Here is a 16,756-nt window from a genome sequence, read left to right as displayed (position 1 = left end):
CCCCTCACCTGTGATTAAAATCACTTCAAAACATGAACTAGAGTGACGTATTGTTTTCGAATGCGACAATATGAAAACACTGAAAATAGAATAATCATACAGCACGAAAACTGACCCAATGATTGATTTGATCTACACAAGAAACAAGCTTTCTTTGCTTAGGTCTGTGTGAAACAGCATGCAGCTCTTCTCTGACTTCATCTACTTAATAACACAAACACTGACCTTTCCTTGAGCTCATCAGAGTCTGCTAAACAGATCAGTGACCATGACAACCATGCTTTATTGTTGATAAAACACACAGCATGGAAATTATGTCATGACTAACACACTTAGATCAGTGAGAGTCAGTGAGCCGAACTCTCAACTGTGCGCTTCAGAACGAGAAACTAGAATCTAACAGATTTAGACAATTAGGAGGGGAAAAAAAACAAACAAATAAACGAAATACTGGCTTTACATTGCATTTTATTTCCAGTCTGTTAGTACTTCTTGCTAACCAATTACTGTGGTAGGATCTATTTCAATAAAAATAAAATGTTATGCTTTTTAGTCAACGGTCTGGCAATGTGACTATCAGGACCGTGAAGCCGAGAGGTCTTGTTTCACCCAGAGGGGGTTCATTTTTGCATATTACTTAGAGTAACAATTTGATTTTGTACAGAAAGAAATGAGAGAGACAAAACCAGAAATGTAGGAAATTGGTTTCTTATGACAACGATCAATAATACAACATCTGATTGCAAAATGCAGCGATTGACCAATCAAAATGAAGTATTCCAGAGAACCATGTAATAGAGTGCAACAGTTGGGTTCCGAAAGTAAAAACTTCTATTTTCTCGACAGATTTTTATTGACAACTTCTAAACTTTTAAAGATGATCTGTTCACATTATTTCAACTTTTTTTGTAAATAATCATGTTTAACAACCAAATTCCTGGTGAAAACTACATTACCCATGATTCTGTAAAGAAATCCACCAATCAGAGAATGGCGGCAAGCAAATCATGCCAAAAGAAGCGTTCACCCACTCCCATGAGCACTGAAAATGAAGTAACAGTCTTCCTACTACTTAAACACACACACACACACACGGGTTTTATGGAGACATTCCATAGACAATGATTTGTATACTGTACAAACTGTATATTCCATCCCCTAACCCTAAATCTAACATTTTTAAATCTTTCAAATTTATAGTTTTTAATTTATGTCATTCACAATGCTTCTGGGATTTTTTACTTATTTCCCTCATTAAAGCCATTACATACAGTCTTTGTCTTTTTGTCAGATTTTCATACACTTTTTTTGTTGTTGTAGATTCAAATCAAACTTTGTAGTGTTTTGGTTCTCAGCTTGTAACTCCTTAACAAAGACTTATTTAAAAATCACTGGGAAAAATACTTCCGGAACCAAGGCTGCTGAGAAAGTGAACGGACACTCTTTCACTCTATAAGACAAGATATTTACAGATGTTTTGCATAGTAAAAAAAAAAGAGAAACCTTTGCAGTTGAGAAGGAAGTAGTTAGCATCTGGACTGAATGATCCACTGACGTATCCACAGGTTGATTGACAGGAAAGACATTGGCGGTTGAAGGATCCTGTGGTGTTGGCACTAAAACACAACACACGTCATCAGTGCAATGCTTACAAATGCTTCGCAGTGTGTCACACGCCATTTATCATACCTGTAGAGGTGACGCCGTCTTGTATCATCTTCAGTACTCAGAAAGTATCTGCGAAGACATTGTTGTTGTCAGATATCTATTCCTGATATGTTACAAAAGCCGATAATGGCATATTGCTTTCCTTTAAATGTAAATTTGAAGCAATAATTTTGACATTTTTACTGACAATATGGACAGAATCCAGCATCTGGACCTTTTTCATGCTGCTGATCACTTACACAAGTTTGGTGTCCTCGTTGTAGGCTAAAATCTGCGTCACGTCCCAGTCTCCTGACGTCAGGGACTGTAGTGTGTCTGCGCTGCTGTTGGGCTGAAAGAGATGACAACAGGAAGTCACTTCTTACATTTAATGTGCTGTTAAACCTTCACAAGTAGTGTGGTAGTTTATCAGTGACAGCTCACCTGGGAAGTGGACATTGATATGTGGAAAAACTTCCCTCGGCCCCCCTGTGGAACGGCTCGGGTGAAGAACAACCTGAACCCGTCTCTGGAGAAGAGCGGGGGTTCATTCTGTGGAGAGATTCACGTCTTCCCATCAGCGCACATTCATTTGAGAAGCACCTCTTCCACACACATCCCACACGCCGTACGTGTCTGCGTGATGCGTGACTCACCTGTCTGTGAAGCCAGCTGTCGCTTTCATCTTCATGTTTCTGAAAACACAGCGGAAGATTATTGTTTCCCATGTGCGACAAAGTCCTTTATAGACAGTACAACCAAAGCACTTGCCTGATCTTTTCTTTCATTTAACTGACATGCATTTGGATGTAACAATAGGCACTGTCACACACACAGCCTTATCCGGAAAATGAAAGGTCACTACGTCATTCACATCCTTCCATTTGTGTTATTGTATAGTCTTAATGACTATTGTTCTAAACATGGAAAACTGTGATAATGAAGATGGTTTGCTAGTGTATATGAGAAGGTACCTTGGTGCAGATGCCTGTGGTGGCTTCACATAAGGTCAGGATGGAGTTGTTCTGCGCTCGGTTCAGCCAGTTCACTGCTAGTTTAGTGCTGGTCGCCCACTTCACCATGGTAATGTAGTACTCTTTCCTGCATAGAGATGCTAGTTAAAAATACTAATATCAAAGTGTGTCAAATGTGTGTCTGTGAACTTTGTTTGTTTAAAAAAAAGCTCCAAAATGCTCTAAAGAGATTTTCTTAATAAAGCCATTCAAGCCAATTAATGCAGTTCATTAGCCTAACTGTAGCCTGTTTACAAAGTTTGTTAAATAGATGCACTACCTTTCAAAAGTTTAGGCTAAGTAATTTATTGTTTTAAAGAAAAGAATACTTTCATTCTGCAAGGATGCATTAAATAAGCTGACAGTTGAATTTTCATCAAAGAATCATGAAAAAATATATATTTTAAAAACAGTATCACGGTTTCCACAAAATTATTAAGCAGCACTACTGTTTTCAACACTGATAATGTTTCTTGATCATCAGATCATCATATTAGAATGATTTCTGAAGGATCATGTGACACTGAAGACTGGAGTAATGATGCTGAAAATTCAGCTTTGCAACACAGGAATAAATTACATTTCAAAATATAATCAAATAGAAAACCATCATTTAAAATTGTAATAATATTTCACTATATTACTGTATTTTTTATCAAATAAAGTATTGTGATAAATAATTGTGACATTTGGTTGTCAGATGTTAAACCTTCTGTTTAACAGTCAAGTTAGTTTTTAAAGGTTATAGTATCATTTGTTGGATGCCTTTTGATTTTGTTGTTTAATGCAATAACTGACATTCAAACATTTTTAAGGGTCCAAATACTTTTCGGGTCAATGTGAACTTGACTAAAGCAACAGATAAAGTTACTAAATACGTGGTCACTGGCATATCTTCACCTGATTCTGGGGTCTTCTGGTTTTCTCATCCTCACTGTGTGTAAAGGGCCGTTCAGACTCACCACTGACAAATAGATATCAGGGTTCTCCTCCCCGGCCTAAAGAGAGACATTCGGTCATCATTCATGACAAACACCACAAAATATACGCTCACGATTTTTATCTATTCCATTAAAGTTCAATTGGTAAAGCAGTTCATGGGTTCGTTTCTTAAGATACATTGAATGCACTGTAAGATGTGTTTGGATAAAACTGACTGGCAAATGATAAATGTAAATCAGGTACTGTACTGCATGTTATGTAAAATGAGAAACATGCAGATGGACAGTTATTGCTTGCCATAACTATTATTAAAGCTGATTTAGTTATGTCACTAAGGTGCTTAAGTTAACCCAAAATAGAAAAGTCTGTCATCATTTGTAATGCAGGCTGGAATGATAATCGCACCATGTTCGTTTAGCAGAGGAGAATTGGGTTTTTTTCATTTCTGTCAGATGGAGTTTGGGTTCCTTGCCACTGTCACCTTTGGCTTGCTTTGTTGGGGACACTTAATATTCAGCAATATTATTGATTTGACTGGATGAGAACTGAATTGAGCTGGACGACGACACTACTGTTTTCTGCAGAGCTGCTTTATAGCTGATTCAACTTAAAGCCCCACTGAAGTGCCTTGGAACACGCAGCTTTATGATGCGTTGACGTAATTTCCACTGAAACGGGAAGCTAAGGCGGGACGTATTGAATGGCTCCTCCCCCTTTTCAAATAGCCAATAGCGTTTAGTTTACCTCACAGACTGCAAGTTGTACTTGACAGCACCATTGTAAGCAAATCCGAGCGCTGATGATACGTTGGGTTCAGTAGTAGAGGTGTGATTAAATTCTAGCCATTTCATTCTTAACCAACGAACAGTTGGAAAACGGAATAAAACTTGAGCGTTTGAGCAACCGAACACACATCTCCAACTCATATTGTTCTGTGACGTGTCAATGGTTGTTTTGGCCAGGTGGTATTTATAGCATAGGGGGCGGGACACTTTAGATTCTAGAGAGCATTTGATTGGACAGAAGATCTGGTGAGAAGCTGAAGTCTGCGGTGATGTCATAAAAATTCGTGAACCATTTTAGCGGAAGTGAGAGACTGTACGTTTTGAATGCTTAATTTGCATTTAGGAGATTTGTCATTGTTTTGGAACACACCAGCTTATTAATAACCTTAAGGCTAACATATTCATACTAAAAGTTAAAAAAACAACTTACATTTTGATTTCATGGGACTTTTAAGGTTTCATAAATGATGATTTTTGCAACATCAACACTGTAATTGAACTGAATTTTATCAACATTGAACTGACTTCAGCTGAAAAAGGTCACTATTGTGTTTTCTAGAGCTGCTTTACAGCATAATTGAATTCTGTTTGCACCATTGATCATTATTTTCCTATTGATCACAGTAAAGCTGCTTTGAAACATTCTGTATTGTACAAAGCGCTATAATAAAGGTGACTTGGCTTCACATAAATTCACCATAATGTCATTCCAAACCCATAATTTTTTCTTCAAAATGAATATATTTGTAAAATTCCCTCACAAGGATTAATGAGGTGTCAAACAAGCACGACTGAGCTTTTGTTGACCATTTTGATGAGCTTTATGTATGTGCATTTATCAGTGTTTATATGTGAGAGTGCTATATGTTAAGCCAAAACTAAATTGTTCACCATATTAAGTGGTTGCGTCTCTTCAGAAGACTTGGAGTAACAGGCTTGATTAAAATAGATTACTTTTACAATCTCTTTATGAACTTGCCAAGACTTGAGGGTGAGTAAATGATGACAGAATTTTCATTTTTGGGTGAACTATCCCTTTAAATGTCACAATTAGGCCACCAATCAGATAGCATTTCAAGTTCACAGTGACAGTGTTCACTTGGTTTAACCATAAAAAGACCCAGCAGAGATTTACTTTAGGGTAGCGGTACTCCTGTCCGCTGGGATACAGAGCGCTTGTAAACATGGGTATCTCCATCTTGGGCACCAGAGTGTCATTGATGGTGGCATATGCCAGTCTGAGACCATCTGGGGACCACCAGTGAGCGATGTGATTCTGGAAGATCTCCTCTGCAAGCACAAGCAAATGAACACATAAGTGTGTTAGACACAAAATTGAAGCTTTATGAAGCATTGTACTATGAAACAAGTGACGCATGTCCTGGAAAGCTCTGTTGCATAGTGACCGTATCTCTATCGTATCCATAGCCACTAATATGCGTTAGATTAAATATACTTTGAAGCAAGCGCAGACAGAGGGAACGCTGCAAAATACGTAAGTGCAACATGTGCAAAAACAGCCTGCGTGATTTATCGCATCCATTTGCCTTTAGGCTCCTGCCTCGGGAGTCTCATCAATCACTCTATAAAGCTGACAGGAGGAACAACACTGCCGTCAGCCGAGAGATTGGAAAATATGACTGCCGGTAACACTGCAAAATGGACCCCTGAAGCTCATTAAGCCAGTGTGTAACCAGAACTAGACAAGAAGAACACTGACATGGCTGATTTTATTTTTTTATGCTGTAACAATCGGCCTTATTCAAGATATTTGCATAAATTCTTATACAAACTGTAGCATTAAAAACATCAATCTACTTGATTTTTAAGAACCATTTAAACAGAAATTCATGAGTAAGCCCAGATGCCCACAGACATTTTGTATAATGAACACAGTCTGAACTGAAACCAGAATGACCCACATGAGCACCTGGGCTCATGACGCTGCACCACTGAATAATTCATCCAATCATGAAAATGTTGTCAGTTGATTCAACTTCATGTTGTTATAAACCTGTAAGACTTTCTGTGAAACACAAAATACAATAAATTAGATGCGTCTGCAGGCAGTGTTATTTTAGTATTATTTATAAACTATTATAGTATTCATTCATATTTTGAATAGGATTTGTTTATATATTTTTTTATTTTCATTTTTTTATTTATTTTTATTTATAGTAATTTTGTTATGTGCTTGTATCATTTTTAGTAATTTTCTAATGTCTATTTATTTTTATTTCAGTTTTAGTGAATTTTAGTACTTATTTTCAGTTTATTGCCAGTTTCATAAAAAAATTAAGTTTTTCATCTAATATTTATATTTTTGTGTTATTTCAGCTTTATTTCAATTACTGATTTTTTTTAAACACTTTTAGTTAACAAGAACACTGTTTTCCATACAACAAACATGGATACCACCAAAACACCATAAAACAACATTTTGTTATATGGAAAGGAGCAGCTTGAACATTCTTCAGAATATCTTCATTTATGTTCCACTGATGAACACAAAGGTCAGTAAAAGTGAAGTGCATTTTTGAGTGAACTACCCCTTAAAGTTTTCTCTGTGAAGCAATTCTCCTTCTGTCTGTTCTGATAAAATGCAATCTATCATGAAATGTGAAACCACAGGATGGCAGCAGAGATCTTTACGCAGCAGAGAATACACAGAAGTTGTACTAGCATGTGACTAAGAATAGCCTCAGACTGAGAGGTTAATTCAGGATAAAAACCAATTACTGGGCAGCATGCATCAAAAACAAACCCGCAGCCAATGTGCCCTCATACAGCAGGAATGGCAGAAATACAGAACTGAGAATGATGAGGAAAAACAATAATCTCCATAAGGAAATGTATGATTAAGGTTATATAATATTGGTCTGTTTGCCTCTAATGCTCTGAAAACCAAACTGTCTTCGGCCGAACAAATGATATTAAAAAATAATAACTGCACCAAGTTTATTACCCCCAACAAGCTTGAAATAACATTCTCGTTACAAGCCACAAATTAAGGGAAATGAAGGCGGTAAATCATTGTTGTAGTCTGGGCAAAGCCAAGTGAAGGGTTGTGTGTGTTTCTGGAGAGAGGACATGTGGAGCGTATCACTCGCACCTGAGGGAGTGAGAAAGGCCGTACACATGTGAATGACTCCTGGTGCTACAGATGCAGAGCTCTTTCAAACTGCTAGATGGATTTTAGGGGCAGAACCAAAACTCAGCTACACACACCCTGATGAAGAGGTCTGATGTGATAAATGAGCTGCAGCTGACCTGCTTTAAAAGTACAGACCATCACACACACACACGCACGCACACACGTTTACTTAGCTATCTAAATGGGGACATTCCATAGACGTAATGGTTTTTCTACCTACCCATCACACAAAACTTTCTGCATTTTGACATTTTTAAAATACCTTTAATTACTTTATTTTTATACCCGATTTACAAATGAGGGCATCCCTAAAGGGAGGTTTTTGGAGATTTTGTCACTTCTGGGTACAAATTTGTCCCTAAAATATAGTTAAGTAGGCGCACACACACACAGTTTCCATGTTTTATGGGGACATACCATGTTTTTATACTGTACATACTGTATAAGCTATCCTCCTGCACTAACCTTACCCCTAAACATACCCATTACAGAAAACTTGCTGCACTCTGTAAAATAATTATCCAAAAAAGATCAGTTGGGGTATTACTTCTCCACAATTAACTGTACTTTCCAATTAATTCCAGATGGATGAACTGTCTTGAAAATTACTTGGAATACACATCAAATTATTGAAGTAAAATTTTTAATTAAAAAGCCCTCTGTCAGATGTTTGCTTCTCATCATGCTGTATTCCCACCCACAGTGCAAATCAAGAGACAGGGAAATGTGTGTGTGTGTGTGTGTGTGTGTGTGTGTGTGTGTGTGTGTGTGTGTGTGTGTGTGTAAACACTCAGCAAAAATCACAAGATGAACATAATCCAAATTCAAGGTGAACATAATCCAAATTCAAACAAAGTATTTAGCACAAAAAGCTACATTAATCATTATGAATATTAAAATCTGGATAGTGTGGGAGATTACACTTGACCTATTGCACAATGGATTATAAAAAGGTTTAATCTTGATATTACATCCCAGCGCTGTTCATACACAAACAGAAGTGATAATATCTACATCATTGGCATTTGTTCAGTCCAATATGTCGTATGTTTAGCATTATGATTAGAATCAAATTAAAATCATGCTGACTGTATGTCATTTTAACTTATAGTGGAATGTTACATATTTGGCTGCTTTTTAAATCCTCCTGACTAAGGTATCGTACATCTACTGCTGTCAAAATGAACTCAGAACGGCCTTGAACGGGTGTGGTAATTTCATTTACAGGAACTATTGTTCGTTGCAATGATGAATTTTGTGAAAGAACAGGTTCAGCGTCCAGAATTAAGACCAAGAAACAATCTGGAAATAAACCAGATGAACTTCACTTTTAAAGTACATGCTCAAAAAATAATAAACAAAAATATTACTACTACAACTAGTTCCGTAGTAATAACTATTATAAAGTCATTTGGCAAACATAATAAAATAAAACAACAAAAACGAATGATCCTGTTCAAAACATTTATATAAAACTGCATGCTACATTATTATATAAAATTATTATTATTATTATCATCATTATTATATCAATCCAGATATATTTCAATATCTGTTATGTCCATTTCATCAGAGGTTCTAAAAGAACAAAATGGAATTTTATGATCCTAATATCTTGTGAAAGATCTGTAAACTTATGAGCAAAGCAGTATATTCCAGCAATGTAGTTTAGATAAAAGTAAAAAGTAATGTATTCATTGAACTCTAGAAGAAATGTGCTGAATCTGATAGGTGGATCAGGCATACGCAAATGCAATACTGTGTGTACAAATAAACAGATCCTCCCCTCAGACTAAACACATCAGACACTCACAATCAAGTCTGCTCTTTTATTACACACACACACACACACACACACACACTAATATGGCTTTTTTATTATTCATGCTTATGGACTTTACCTTCATACAGCCAGTCAGCAAGTCCATTAAATATAACCCCCACACTGCCCGTGGAAACCAGGCGGATTGATGCACTGTTCACATGCGCTTTGTAGTAGATGTTATTCTCAAAGATGAAAATCTGTCAGGAAACAAACAAAAAAAAGATTGTATGAAAGATCATGTCAAACCTGACAAAGTAATTTTTTGGGGAAAAAAAGTAGGGTTACAGATGTAAAAATCCCATCCTTTTCTTAATGGGGAAATTGAATTAGCGATTATGTATAGAACTTTTAAGACAGATCTACCATGAGCCCATACTCCTGTGGAAACTGCAAGTAGTATGATTTCAACTTAAAAAATAATCCAGAGTGAAGAAAAGCACTACCCATAATCCTCAAGATATATCCACCAATCGCCAAGTCTCAATTCCCATTTAAACAAAAATCATACCATAAAACTCACTCCAATAAAACATTGTGATTGACATTACTGACCTGTTCACCTCACCACACTCTCAACTATTGATACATTTCTATATATTTTACAATGGGTTTCAAATATATTGTATTTTATCATTACCGCAATGGATTTATATTAGAAATTCAGTGAGTAGTTCATTCTCAAATACAAGAATTTAAGTACACATCCTTGGCAATTTAATTGAGGTTTTAAAATGTGGTTCGAGGCTTAAAAAGCTTTAATGAAGACATTTTGACATGCAAATGGAGAAAACAGTGGGAAAAAACTTTCAGAAACAAGGCTGCTGAAAGAGTGCAAGGTCACTCTAGTGCTCTATAGGACAAATTAACATGTATGACAGTAGCAATTTGTATGAATGTTAAAAAGCCGATTCAATGGTAACAGTAAACTATTCTGCATCGGAAGCAGATCTAAAGCGAATATTTACAATGTTGTGTGATGCTACAGTAATCAGGGATGATGGCAGATTCCTGTCTGCAGGATGACTGACAGCTGTGGGAGTGGTGGTGTGTGTGTGTGTGTGTCTCAAAAGCTCTGTTGAGATTTATTCAGCAGCTGAATCATGCTCTGCCAAAATCCCGCAAATAGATGCTGCTCCAACTTATGCAAATCAAGACAAAATGGACAGTTCCTATTTTATAGGGAATAATATTTTTTAGGGAATAAAATGGCTGGTGACTTCAGGAAATATACCGACGACCATAAATATTTTATACTAGCCATGAAACCGTTTTTGACAGGTAGTACATGACACAGGCAGTAATGACACCAACATTTTAGATACCAGTGAAAATTCCCTATTTCCAGGCACAGAGACTTAAAACATACCCATTAACTTAAGACATAACCGACTATGTTTACTAGGATACTCTGAGTGGACAAATTCACACAAAATTGTCACAAAATACATGAAAGAGAGCTCAGTTTAGTATTCGTGCGCTGTCTGAGACGTGGCTTTCTGGGCGTGTGCTTCGGATGTGTGCGCACACAAAACTTTCCACACAGCGCGCAAGTCACAAAATGAGCTCCCTTTCGCGCCTCCTCGTCAAAGCTTAAAGGACAAGTTCGGTATTTTACACTTAAAGTCCTGTTTACAGATCGTTTCTGATGAAATAGAACGGTTAAGATTAAAATTTGGACAAATGCTGCTGTCCCGAGAATTTTAGGTTTCTTTCCCTCCCCCCCCCCCCCCCCCACCCCCACCAGTAGACTGGGTGTATAGGTGCACTCGAACACTCCTTCCTAAAACACATTCAACTTTCGTTTACAAAGACGTGAAACTCACCGAGTGGTCAGGGGTGTCCACTGATATGCTCACACAAAAATCGCTGCAAAAGATGCGAGGCGTTTTGACGTGGCACAATTTATAATAATTACTATAGTAACTACATGTAACGTGTAACAAAGACACTGTAAAATAAAGTGTTTCCCAATATTTCATTAAGAGGAGAGCTTTACAATGTACCAATTAAATTCACAACAGATTCAAAAGTTCATCCTAACAGATTTCAGCTTCTTTATTTTTGTTGGAAACGTCAAAACCTCATTCATTTTTAGAACTTTTGAATGGCTTTTTATTTAAAACAAACAACTGTAATATTTACTGCGAAAAATGATATATCAATTTACAGCTCACTTGTGGCATCACTCCGGCTACGACCAACAATTTTGCAACAAAATAATTTGTTCAAATATTACTTTACATATCAAGGAAACAACAGTGTCAGTAAAGAGTAAAATGTTTTGCAATATGAATTATGATTTGCGTGTGGAAGTGTGAAAAGTGTCTATTTAGTAAAAAGGCTTTTTTATTTTTTATTTTAAGATGCAGCCTTTGAAATGCCGAGGACCGATAATTGTACTGCATATGGAACCATTAAGATAATCGCTCTGTGATTATGATTTATTAAGAACTTTAAACCTGTGGTTTTGTCTTATTACTGCAATGTTAGTGAATCATGGCTGGACTTTGTCTTTCCTATGACTAATGGTTGTGACTGTGCCCTGGTATTTATCTGTTATTGTTATGCATTTATGTAATCACTGTCATTTACTCTGAACGAAGAGTGAGTGGAACAGCTAATGGGACAGACAGACAGACAGACAGACAGACAGACAGACAGACAGACGATAATGGCTCAGTGCTCTGTTCTTAATGAATTCACATGGGCTGAACAGAATGGATCATGCTTTACTGCTATAGACAGTCTAATGAGGAGAGAAACACATACGACAGGCAGCGAAAAAAGCATTTTAGGCCATCACAGACATGTTGCTCAAACAGGTAGGCAGCATAATTATTCTACCTTCTTCATTTAAAGCGAATTTGTCTTAGCAACTCTACTACAAGTCAATTGTGCCCTTCGAGTGCTGTTTGTATGATGCATAAATCTGCTGGCTTTGTACAGCATCGCAAATCATTTCCACTTTGAAGCTTTGAAAATCCAAATGGAAAGCCAATGGAAAAATCCAGTTGGGTTTTTGTTGAGGGTGATGCGAACTTCCGGGTTGGTCTACAAAAATACGTCATCCCTGTTCAGTAGAGCTCTTTTGAGACGCATTCAAGATGGAAAAGATTAAAATACTATGAGTGATTTCACATGATTTGTCACACTAACAGGGACATAATAACCGCATAATACATGGAAACCTGTGTCAGAACCTGTTGGCATACAGAGTTTGATCTATAAATTGATAATCTCTCTTGATATAGTGCATTACGCACTGCTGCTTTTAGAAGGCAGCAGCCTAGACAGTGTGGCAGGTCAGCAGGTTTTGGGACAGAGCCAATGGTATGTTTCTACACTCTGGCCCCTGTCCCGCTGTCTGTACGTTCTCCTACAGTGACAGCTCCGCGACATCTCTATCTCTGCTCTTCCATGACCGCCATTTTGATCTGTCTCCCACTCTCGCCCCTCCGGAGGAGTCTGTGACGTGACCTTCAGTGTAGGTTCTGGCTGCACTGGCCCCTGCTGATTGATCTGTCATGGAAAACTAATTGCCGGAGGCATCACCGAAGCGCAGGGTACGGGGCAGCATACAAGCATCTGCAAAATTACACACCTGATGCTCCGCTCACACACACACACACCACATGCATGCGTGCTTTGCTTATAATACACGAAAACAAATATGTATCTGTTTGACATTATGAAAATACAGTGCAGTGACGCATATTTATGAGGTTTGTGTTAGCAAGAAAGCAAACATTAACACACACAATCCAGGTTTGTATTATATTGCACTTCTTGTGTTGACCGATAACAGAAGATTGATAGAAAACAACAAACTACAGTACTGATATAAACAGTAATGCTTGTGTGCCCATGTTTGACTTATTTACTCGTTGTTTAAACTAATAACAAAAGACTGTCAATGTGTAACACTGCAAAAAATGACTTTCCTACTTTATATTTTTGTCTAGTTTTCCAGAACAATCTGAAATCAAGTACATAAGTATGTACTTGAGAGCAAATGACTTAAGATATTAAGTACTGTCAAATATCTGATGCGGTGTAAGAAAAATAATCTGCTTTTCCATTTGAATTTAGTTTATTTTTCTGTCCCCATTTTTTGTTTATACGTATTCTTACTACACTTAAAAGTATTCTTACTGTGAAACAGGGGAAAAAAACAGCCAAGGGGTCAGAGAAAATACACTTACACACATACAAAGGGAAACCAAGATTATTTTTCTTATCCCACTGGAAGATTATTGTTCTCGCTTCATTGACACATTTTTCAGAAAACAAGGCATAACTTAAGTCCTTTTGCTTCTCGAGTAAATGCATCTTAATTTAAGAATGGTTAGATTTTATACTAGAAAACAAGTGTGTATTGGATTTTCTCCCCTTTTTTATTGCCTGCCTGATGAAAATCGTTAGATCACTTTGAAAAGTATAGCACTCCCTTCCTCAAAAAGCTGCATAATTTGAGATATCACTCACTTCTGTAGCACAAATAGTGCAGGATGAGGTTACAGTTAGTTAGAGGTTTGTTTGAATCTCTAACCCCTAACTAGAGGAATTGTAATAGTAATGAGTCCCTTAGCAAACACAAAATATTTAAGGTCAGTAAGAAACGTGGTTTCTAAAATCAGCTCTGCTGAAATGAGTCTGTGTCATGCTGCTGCCATCTGCCACTACTAATGCTCTCTGCCAGCAGGACACAGACACAATCGGGTCAAAATGACCGGCTCACATCTCCAGATCCACAACGGATCAGGTGCTGCTTCACACTTATTCATGGAAATGTTCAGCAGAATGATGGAAATGCATAAAATATAAAGCAGTGTGTCTAAAATTAAAGTCTCTTATGCTCACCAAGGCTAAATTTATTTGATCAAAAATACAGTGAGGAAAATAAGTATTTGAACACCCTGCTATTTTGCAAGTTCTCCCACTTAGAAATCATGGAGGGGTCTGAAATTGTCATCGTAGGTGCATGTCCACTGTGAGAGACATAATCTAAAAAAAAAAAATCCAGAAATCACAATGTATGATTTTTTAACTATTTATTTGTATGATACAGCTGCAAATAAGTATTTGAACACCTGAGAAAATCAATGTTAATATTTGGTACAGTAGCCTTTGTTTGCAATTACAGAGGTCAAACGTTTCCTGTAGTTTTTCACCAGGTTTGCACACACTGCAGGAGGGATTTTGGCCCACTCCTCCACACAGATCTTCTCTAGATCAGTCAGGTTTCTGGGCTGTCGCTGAGAAACACGGAGTTTAAGCTCCCTCCAAAGATTCTCTATTGGGTTTAGGTCTGGAGACTGGCTAGGCCACGCCAGAACCTTGATATGCTTCTTACAGAGCCACTCCTTGGTTATCCTGGCTGTGTGCTTCGGGTCATTGTCATGTTGGAAGACCCAGCCTCAACCCATCTTCAATGCTCTAACTGAGGGAAGGAGGTTGTTCCCCAAAATCTCGCAATACATGGCCCCGGTCATCCTCTCCTTAATACAGTGCAGTCGCCCTGTCCCATGTGCAGAAAAACACCCCCAAAGCATGATGCTACCACCCCCATGCTTCACAGTAGGGATGGTGTTCTTGGGATGGTACTCATCATTCTTCTTCCTCCAAACACGTTTAGTGGAATTAGGACCAAAAAGTTCTATTTTGGTCTCATCTGACCACATGACTTTCTCCCATGACTCCTCTGGATCATCCAAATGGTCATTGGCAAACTTAAGACGGGCCTTGACATGTGCTGGTTTAAGCAGGGGAACCTTCCGTGCCATGCATGATTTCAAACCATGACGTCTTAGTGTATTACCAACAGTAACCTTGGAAACGGTGGTCCCAGCTCTTTTCAGGTCATTGACCAGCTCCTCCCGTGTAGTTCTGGGCTGATTTCTCACCTTTCTTAGGATCATTGAGACCCCACGAGGTGAGATCTTGCATGGAGCCCCAGTCCGAGGGAGATTGACAGTCATGTTTAGCTTCTTCCATTTTCTAATGATTGCTCCAACAGTGGACCTTTTTTCACCAAGCTGCTTGGCAATTTCCCCGTAGCCCTTTCCAGCCTTGTGGAGGTGTACAATTTTGTCTCTAGTGTCTTTGGACAGCTCTTTGGTCTTGGCCATGTTAGTAGTTGGATTCTTACTGATTGTATGGGGTGGACAGGTGTCTTTATGCAGCTAACGACCTCAAACAGGTGCATCTAATTTAGGATAATAAATGGAGTGGAGGTGGACATTTTAAAGGCAGACTAACAGGTCTTTGAGGGTCAGAATTCTAGCTGATAGACAGGTGTTCAAATACTTATTTGCAGCTGTATCATACAAATAAATAGTTAAAAAATCATATATTGTGATTTCTGGATTTTTTTAGATTATGTCTCTCACAGTGGACATGCACCTACGATGACAATTTTAGACCCCTCCACGATTTCCAAGTGGGAGAACTTGCAAAATAGCAGGGTGTTCAAATACTTATTTTCCTCACTGTATAGTGCAAACAGTAATATTCTGAAATATTACTACTATTTAAAACAAATGTTTTCTTTTTTTAATCTAATTTAAAATGTAATTTGAGGGTAAAGCTGAATTTTCAGCATCATTACTCTAGTCTTCAGTGTCACATGATCCTTCAGAAATCATTTTAATATAATGATTTGATGCTCAGGATACATTTCATATTATCATCAATATTGAAAACTGTGATACATTTTTTTTCAGGATTCTTTGAAGAATGGAAAGTTCAAAAGAACAGTATTGTTTGAAATAGTAATCTTTTGTTTACTACTCTAAATGTCTATACTGTGACTTTATCAATTTAAAGTGTCCTCACAGAATAATAATAAAAAAAATTTAAACTGACCCCAAACTTTTGAGTAGTGTACTGTACATTATATATTTCTACTTTTAAAAATGTCACACTGAAGGAATATTTAAGTGAACCTCAAAAAAAATGACAAGATGATTCAAAATGGTTAAGTTAAAAGCTTAAAAGAGATGACTAGTGCTAAAACAACAGCAGTGCTAAAATGTACACTTTCCTTGTAGATTCATTTTTGTCCCTAGTGTTTCTTTTTGTATATGCAGTCCTTACTTTGTCTGATCTCGTCTCTATTGTGGTTGTTCTGTTCCCGTGTTTTTGTTTCTAGATTACTTATGTAATTTTGAGTTTATTCCAATTAAAAGTTACTGCTTGCAAATAGATCTAGCTCTTTTATTTTCTGTCTTTATTTGCTACCCCTGCTTGACACTTTTCGTGATTAATATTGCATATTGCCTGTCTAATGATATTCTTTACATTTTTTACAGTGGATATAAAAATCTACACACCCCTGTTAAAACAGGGTGTGAAAAATGTCAGAAAAATCTTACAAGAACAGCTGAGATTT

The 16,756-nt window shown here is 37.3% G+C and overlaps 1 protein-coding gene across 5 annotated transcripts in view; it reads right to left on the bottom strand.

Annotated features, from left to right (window-relative positions):
• Positions 1-16,756, bottom strand: part of dpp6b (dipeptidyl-peptidase 6b) — a 142,926-nt gene that overhangs the window by 9,909 nt on the left and 116,261 nt on the right. For all 5 annotated transcript variants that reach the window (XM_079876363.1, XM_079876364.1, XM_079876362.1 and 2 more), the window contains 9 exons: positions 9,443-9,563; positions 5,523-5,677; positions 3,561-3,658; positions 2,622-2,748; positions 2,304-2,342; positions 2,092-2,199; positions 1,908-1,999; positions 1,690-1,737; positions 1,504-1,616 (listed from right to left, as the gene is read on the bottom strand). In XM_079876363.1, coding sequence (XP_079732489.1) covers positions 1,504-1,616; positions 1,690-1,737; positions 1,908-1,999; positions 2,092-2,199; positions 2,304-2,342; positions 2,622-2,748; positions 3,561-3,658; positions 5,523-5,677; positions 9,443-9,563 — 901 coding nt within the window. The remainder of the gene's footprint in view (positions 1-1,503; positions 1,617-1,689; positions 1,738-1,907; positions 2,000-2,091; positions 2,200-2,303; positions 2,343-2,621; positions 2,749-3,560; positions 3,659-5,522; positions 5,678-9,442; positions 9,564-16,756) is intronic.

This window comes from Squalius cephalus, assembly GCF_949319135.1.
Source record: "Squalius cephalus genome assembly, chromosome: 7".
NCBI lineage: Eukaryota > Metazoa > Chordata > Actinopteri > Cypriniformes > Leuciscidae > Squalius > Squalius cephalus.
Note: the sequence above shows the minus strand (reverse complement) of the source record. Positions and strands in the feature narration are given on the sequence as shown.